We start from the raw sequence: 8,405 nt of genomic DNA on the forward strand, positions 1-8,405 counted from the left end.
GCTGGACCAGCTGGTTCATGAGAAAGAAAAAAATTCCCAAATTTTGTGGGAAACATGGGAAATTTCGTGGAAACCTGAGACTTTTTCCTGTAAATTTTGTAGCTTTCCCAAATTTTCAATTTTTTTGTTTATTTCATGTTTTCCTAAATACCACGACATTAAATTGGGTATTGGGATCTTGAGGTAATTTCCAATGAGTGTCCAACGAATCAAGGAACATTATTTTCCCGAAAATCGGTAGTTTCGCTGACTAGCGAAACAAAAACCTAATCGAAACGAAAATCTGTAAATATCGTTGGAAAATCGACGATTTTCCGGCGAATCAAACAAAAATGGTTGAAGGAGAAGAAGAAGAAAGAAAGAAGCAGTAACCGCCGCTGCTGGAAGAGGAAGAAACAGAAGCGGCGGTGAGCTGGAAGGAGGTAGTAGCAGCGGCGAAAGAAAGAGATATAGGATAGAGAAAGAAACAGAGGTAGTAGCAGCGGCGACATCGCCGGATCGTTGAAGGAGAAGAAGAAGAAGAAAGAAAGAGAGAAAGAGAAAGAAACCGAAGACAAGTAGTTACTTGCAAGGCTGCAAGTGCTGGCTTGCTGCTACGGCGTTGGCGGCGAGATTTCACCAGGCGGCGAACTAGGCGAACCCAGCGAGATTTCGTTCCCTGCAACGAATTATAGAATTTAACCAGGGGAGGTCTTAGGTTGACACCCATCCAACGGGCTAAATCCAATAACTTATTGGTGGGTTAGTTGAGCAGCTAAAAGCCCAAACACACATATGACATTTTCCTAACAACAAAAACAAATTGGGATTAACTCATAAGACCAAGTTCTTTCCCTGGGTTTGGGAACAAGAGATAACAAGTCATCACAATTAGACCAGACTTTCTACACCTCAAACTCTAGATCTAAAGCTAATTTCCACCCTTTTGATAGACCATGTAAAACTACTTCAAGACATGAACATAAACTTTGGGTACCAATCAACTTGTTATCACATCTCAATTCAACAACAATCATCAACGTCCATTTGCATTTCCTTGAACTGTTGTTGTTCCTTGCAATGATCATAATATTTTTATTGGTAGAGTGAACCAATTAATCTGATGAGAATATCCCATAGGATTTAAACCTTCGTTTCCTCCTCTTCCCAAACCATTCTCAAATTTGGGGGTTTAATTAAAACTTCCCCAATCCAATAATTTATAGTATCAAGGATTTTCAGTGGGTTAATCCTCTTACATGAGAACATGTCATCATTCCTTGCCTTCCATATATAGTAGAAAGATAAACTGAGGATAGAAAAGATTCAATTCAAAACATCAAGCTTCCAATTAATCTGAACAAAGATATTAACATAGAGATCAAGAAGGGATCAACTCTTAAAGCTCCACTAATGAAGCTTACTCATTGATTATAACGGAGAATTGAAGTTCCCTAATTTCTTAATGGTTCCATGGGCAATTAAGCGGTGATTTTCAAATTTGACAACAAGTATGTTTTTCTTAGGCGGTAAAACAAGTTGGAAGAAAAATGAGGCAGGATGATTATTACTTAGCTTTAAAGCCATGAACAATAAGGTTGACTCATTGACTTGACTATGCATGGGTTTGAGGGGCGATTTTCAAACTTGGCATCAAGGTTGTCATGTTCTTAGCAACAAAACATAGTGGAAGGAAAAGGAATCATGTTGAGTAATGCATCTTAGACTAATTAATTTTTTGATTACCCAAAAAAAAAAAAAAGGGATAAGAAAGAAGGGAAAGAAAAGAAAAAGAAGAATGTGAATGCATTTTCTATGTTTGTATTGACTTGACTTGGCTACTTTCATATGTGAATGAATGAAAGTAAAAAAGAGAAAGAAGAAGAAGAATGTGAATGCATTTTCTATGTTTCTATTGACTTGACTTGGCTACTTTCATATGTGAATGAATGAAAGTAAAAAAGAGAAAGAAGAAGAAGAATGTGAATGAATTTTCTGTGTTTGTATTGACTTGACTTGTCTTGGCTACTTTCATATGTATCTTACAAGTTATCTATTGCTATACTTTTCTTTGATCTCTAATATCCATAAGCAGCTCGACTAGTCATGGGGACTTTTTCTTTTTCTTCTAGGGGCATTACCACAACAGCTTTTGTGAGTGTTTTATGCTTTTGTTTTAGTGTTTATGGATCCAAAAACTGTTTGATAGAGGAGAGGACTGCTCTCTTGCAACTAAGAGATTCTCTAAAATATTCGAATGGTTCCGCTCTTGTTAATCACTATGGGACAGATAGCTGCTGTGGTTGGAAATTTATAATGTGATTCCACATACAATGTATTTCTGTTTTTTGGTAAATAAATTTTCTTTGAGAAATGCTGGAAGGAACACAAGGTATCAGACTAAAGGTTGTCTAATAGCCAAGGAGCAGAGTTTGGCCCCGGTTTATCATATTATATCATAAGATATAGAATAATACAAGTAAAAGTATATTTGTCGATCATTTCTTGTAACCAACTAATAGTTTTAATAGACAAGGGTGCGATGCCTATTTATATCAAGTATGATTTTTCTTAGACAAAAGAACACGTTGGAAGAATGTCGTATACATTTTCCTTGTAGTGCAACTAGCAAAGGAGCTTGAATCATTGAATGACTATGATGAAGTGGACAGTCCCTAATTTCTTAATGGGGTCGATGGGTGGCTAAGACATGATTTTCCAATTTGGCATCGAGCATGTTTTTCTTGGACAAAGAACACATAGGAAGAAAAAATGAACCATGTTGATGTTCTTGAAATGAAAGGGTACCCAATTGTCAACACATGTACATGGTTGCTAGCTTCTTTAGTTAATGAGGTCCATTAGAGTAGGGGTGATTTTTAAACTTGACATCAAGGTGGTCATTTTCTTAAGCAACAAAACACTATGGAAGGACTGGAGCTTGACCATAAAATAATTCAACAGTCAATCATCCATGAAATGAAAATTACTATATATTTTTGAATTCATGGCCTCCTTGTTCGAGACCTTTCTAGTTGGCTTTGGTCTTGTAAGTCAGCGTTTGGAATGAGTTTTGAGTTTTCTTCTATCAACAAGAAGAATGCGAATGAACTCTTTATGTTCATGTTGACTTGACTTGGCTATGTTTATGTGAATAAGCTCTCTACATTTCGCCACCCTTCACTTTTTGGCTCAAAGATATTTGCTCCATAGCTTTGGTCTCTCCGCCTGAATAAATGAACTTTCCACCAAAATGAAGACTTGACTACCTTTATATATCTTGTGCAAATTATATATATCTATTATTATACCAAAATATTCTTTGATCTTTAATCTCCTTATGCAATTCTACTAGTCATGGGAACTTCTTCTTTTTCTTCTTTTGGGGTACTGTTTACCACAACAGTTTTCGTGAGTGTTTTATGCTTTTGTTTTAGTGTTTATGGTTTCAAAAGTTGTTTGATGGAGGAGAGGACTGCTCTCTTACAACTGAGAGATTCTCTCAATTATCCAAGTGGTACCGCTCTTGATAACTGGGTTGGAGATAACTGTTGTGAATGGGAATCTATAAGCTGTGATTCCACACACAACGTAATATTTATTGATATTTTTGAGCAAAGAGAAGATCAATTAGGGAAATGGTACCCAAATGCTTCTTTATTTACTCACTTCAAGAAGTTGCAATCCCTATATTTACCATTCAACAACATTGGAGGTTGGATTATGCCAGTTTTTTTTTTTTTTTTTTTCTTTTTTTTTTTTTTTTTTTTTTTTTTTTTTTTTTTTTTTTTTTTTTTTTTTTTTTTTTTTTTCTTTTCCCCCGCTTTTTTTCTCCCCCCCCCTCCCTCTTTTTTTTTTTTTTGGGGCCCCCCCCCCCCGCCCGGCCCCCCCCCCCGTGTCTTCCTCCTCCCCTCCTTTTTTTTGGGTGTTTTTTTTTTTTGGCAATTCTCTGAACCTATCATCCCCTTTATTATCAGGTAATTATGATAATGATGAATTTCATCTATGATATCAAGTCTATACCCAATAATCTCTGAAGTTGGTTCAGTACATTTTCCATCTAACTTTTTTTTTTCTAATTGATTGCTATTATGCTATTGGTAATTTCTTGGCCTTATTAATTTATTTGTTCTGTTGGTGGTTTGTGCTATGTGGATTGAGAACCCGAATTAGGTAGATGTTCGTAATGGAGTCTTCCTCCTTGCATGTTGGATGCATTCTCTTCTTTGGAAAGTCTCGACTTAACCAATTTTACTCTTGAAGAATCGTCTAATGTCCTAACAGGTACAAAGAGGAAAAACCTCTCTCTACAAATGACATTTTTCCTATTGTTTTTTAGTTTACAATAAAGTCAAAGAAATTTATAGAAATATGTCGAGTTTCTAAAAAAAATGTATCTTCATGTATTTTAGCATTATACGGAGCAAGAAATCTTCGGGAACTATATCTACAAAATAACCATCTTAGTGATGGAACCATGGAAGGTAGAAAATTCTAAATATACAATGTGATTACATGCTAGGGATAGAGAAACATTTATTACCAATTCTAAATTTTTTTTATCCATTTTTAATGTACGTATAGTACTATTATACTATCATGTGCAGCATTATGTGGAGTAATAAGAAATCTCAAGACATTGGATTTAAATTTTATCAATCTCAATGTGCAACGTATACCACCTTGTCTACAACAAAATCATTCTTCTTTGGAATATCTTTATCTGTCTAGCATTACTCCTACCAAAGATTCAAAAGCACTCCTAAAAGGTAAAGCTCAAAAAGATTATATATGCATGTCTCTTGTGTATAAACTAATTGTAATTTGAGCAAAATGAGATACATGGTATATAGATCGAGGTGTGATTATTTACAGGACTATCATGTGGGTGGAAGAAACTCAGAGGGTTGCATCTTGATAATAATGATCTGAATGATAAAGACTTACCTCCGAGCCTATTCAGCAATAGTTCCGTGCTCGAAGAACTGGATTTGTCATCAAATAATTTAAGAGGTTCACTAAGCTTATCAACAGGTACATACCAATGCATTAATTAATAGGACCGTTAATTTGTTTCTAGATTCCCTACCTAGTATTATATTATACATCTTCTTAATTCTTCATTATTGACTGTCTAATTTTTGTACTTTTTTGGTTCTCAATTAAGAGATCGCAGCAATGTTTTTGTAGTACCATGATAAATGGTGCTACTAGGACATGTTGAACCGGTCAAAGTTTTTCAGAAGCAAGCTTGAGCTTTCAATTGATAGACCTAAAAAAAATATTTTTATTTTGAAAATGAGTAGGAAAAACAAACTAGAACGAAGCTACGGAAGTTGTATCTTGCCGAGAACTCTATTCAAAATGTCCCTTGGACATGTTTGAGCCAATTGAATTTGTTGAAAATCCTTCAACTTTCTGGAAATCAAATTGTAGGAATCGTGCCTCCTACAATTTCCAACCTAACTTCTCTTAGCGTCCTTGACCTTTCTGAAAATAAGTTGGAAGGAGTGACTTTCTTCTCTATGTTTGCTAATCTTTCAAAACTTAATTCGATTGATCTTTCATACAATAGAGATTTGGAAGTTGAAGCAGAGTTCCCAACTTGGATTCCGACTTTCCAATTAGGATCCTTATATTTAGACAATTGCAAACTCAAAACCATTCCCCACTTCCTTGGCACCCAACACAACCTATATGAGCTGTCTTTGGCATACAATTCACTTCAAGGAACAATTCCATCCTGGATGTTGTATATTAATGCTTCTCATTCACAATTTCGATTGTTATTGCAGGGAAACCAATTGCATGACCCATTTCCATTACCTATCAAAAATGAAACATCAAAATTTTCATACCTTGACATCTCTGGACAACAATATTCGGGGGAACTTCCTAGGAACATTAATGTGTTTTTCCCAAAGCTATATTTTTTGAACATGTCCAGAAACAAACTTCAAGGTTGCATTCCTCCCTCATTTGGTAGTTTAATTAACCTAAGGATATTGGACTTGTCGAATAATCACTTTGTAGGTGAAGTACCCCATGGATTAACTCAAAACAATACTTCATTGTCACATTTGGTCTTATCAAGAAACAACTTACATGCAATGCCAAGAGTTTCTAATATGATAAATCTGCGGACCTTGAGTCTTGATGGTAATCTCTTCACACGACCCTTCCCTATCACTCCATCAAGTGCACCCTCCCTCGTCCTTCTAGACATTAGTGGGAACTCCATGGTCGGCAACATCCAGGATTGGCTACTACCTGTTGCCTTCCCAAATCTTATGTCACTTCTTATGAGAGAGAATCACTTTGTTGGTTATCTTCCATCGTCACTGTGCCAGATGTACAAATTACGCATTTTGGATCTTTCAAATAACAATCTATCTGGAACCATACCTTCTTGCATCAACAACATCACTTCGTGGCTGAAAGAATCTGAAGTAGATGACTTTTTTGGATTTGAATACCGTTGGTTAGGTGATGAAAACACGTACGATATAAATTTTGCCACAAAGGGAAATTTTTACTCGTACAAGGGTCGTCCTCTTCACCAAATGACAGGGATCGATTTATCTATAAACCAATTGGTTGGTGATATACCATCTCAAATGGGGGAGTTGAGAGCCTTGCATTCACTAAACTTTTCTCACAATTCTCTGACGGGCTGTTTACCAAAATCCTTCCAAGAGTTAAAACAAGTGGAGAGTTTAGATTTGTCACACAACAAGTTGGTCGGTGTGATACCTCTTCAAATGATACAACTCACTTTCTTAGCCAATTTTAGTGTGGCCTTCAATCAACTCTCAGGAAGGATCCCGTATGAGAATAATTTTGCTACTTTCACAAAGGAAAGCTATACGGGTAATCTGGGACTTTGTGGACCTCCAATTGAAGTCAATTGTTCATCACCCCAATCACATAACAATGAACACAAGGAAGGTGATGATGAAGAACAAAGTCTTCTCGACAACCACTTATTTTTCTATTCATATGTGGCTATTTGTTTTCTCTTGGGATTCTGGGCTGTTGTTGCCCCTCTTATTCTCAGTAGAAATTGGCGTCAAAAGTACTACAAAATTGTGGATAGATGCAGTGATTGGTGCAGTGATAGAATCTTCTGGTTTTTGTATTATATAAAAAACCGCTAGCAAATTCCTTACCACTCAATGAAAAGTAGTATGGGACTTCTACTAGCTAGGTGAGAATCCTTTTTTTTTTTCCTTTCTATTTTGAGATTATGTAATCGCCACTGGCACTCACACATATAGAGATATGTGTAAGGGTTAAGTTTTCATGTGGTAGTAAAGACTAAAAGCATATACTAGGGGATGAGATTGAACTTGTCCAATCAGATTTTTGTAATCGGCCTGAAATTTAACTGCAATTCGTGGAACCATGATTAGGAGGACTTGCATACATGATATACGGATTTTCTACTTTGAAAAGGAAAAGAAAGAGGCCTAGATTGTCTCCATAGTCCAACTTCCAAATGGATCGAGGAGAATTAGTCTCGCAATTCCTTAATCATATATAGGCTGTTAAAGGAAACTTCATAGAGGATGGATTAATGGAGAAGGGATTAAGAATTTATAGGGAATGGGTTTCAAAAAACAGCTAAAGACGTATTTTTAAAAAGTTAGTCACCCTTCTAAACTATATTGTTAACGAGTTGTCCCTTTTTACCAAAAAACCCAAAGATGACTGAGAAGTCTTCACCACATGTTTACTGCTAAATGTGAAGTCTAGGATGATTCCCTCCTGGTAAGTCACCCTTCTATGCATTTCAAGCATGTATTGCGTATATGGCATTTGCACGCATGTTGATCAAGAATCTATCGAATCCGGTTCAGTCCAAAGATGCTCCTAATCAAGGACTTATGAGTAAAAAAAAAAGTAAGAGTGAGCCGCCTTTGAGGATGGGAAGCTACTTCCGATGTTCAAGTTAGATCAAGGATAACATGAATCCTGTTAAAGAGGAATAAATGCCCGAAGAGTCTTAGAGCTCTTGGGTCGTTGCGGGAGAGTAAATGCAAGACCAATTTCACTTACCCGATCTCCCCCTCTAGCTTTACCTTTTATAGGCAAATATGGCGTCTTTCTTGGAGAAGACGAACCTTGACCATTTGATCCTTCCAGTTTGAACGGAGGGCCAGGATTGAGGTGGCACCAATCTTGCCGGAGAAGCTAAAAGCTTGATGCATCTTCCCCAGATCTGTCCGTGATTTTGTGCTATGAGGGCTTTAAGTGTGACGTGTCCCCTTCTGAACTCCAAACAAGCCGTAAAGAAGCAGCACCTAGGAAGATATAGAACGATCGGCACCTCCCTCGATATACACAGGACATTTAATGTTCGAGTACAGAACATCAAATGCTGAACGGTTCATATTGGTTTGGCGGTGTAAACTAAAATTGGAACA

The 8,405-nt window shown here is 36.6% G+C and overlaps 1 protein-coding gene across 1 annotated transcript; it reads left to right on the forward strand.

Annotated features, from left to right (window-relative positions):
• Positions 1 to 3,441: 3,441 nt before the first annotated feature.
• On the forward strand, positions 3,442 to 7,373 carry LOC149019690 (receptor-like protein 13). Its single transcript, XM_089154121.1, has 6 exons — positions 3,442 to 3,620; positions 4,172 to 4,263; positions 4,392 to 4,463; positions 4,587 to 4,748; positions 4,855 to 5,023; positions 5,297 to 7,373. The coding sequence occupies exons 1-6, from the start codon at positions 3,442 to 3,444 to the stop codon at positions 7,134 to 7,136; spliced, it is 2,514 nt and encodes an 837-aa protein (XP_089010247.1). The 3' UTR covers positions 7,137 to 7,373.
• The last annotated feature ends 1,032 nt before the right edge of the window (positions 7,374 to 8,405 follow it).

This window comes from Hakea prostrata, chromosome 4, assembly GCF_041222555.1.
Source record: "Hakea prostrata isolate BN-2017 chromosome 4, UWA_Hpros_2, whole genome shotgun sequence".
NCBI lineage: Eukaryota > Viridiplantae > Streptophyta > Magnoliopsida > Proteales > Proteaceae > Hakea > Hakea prostrata.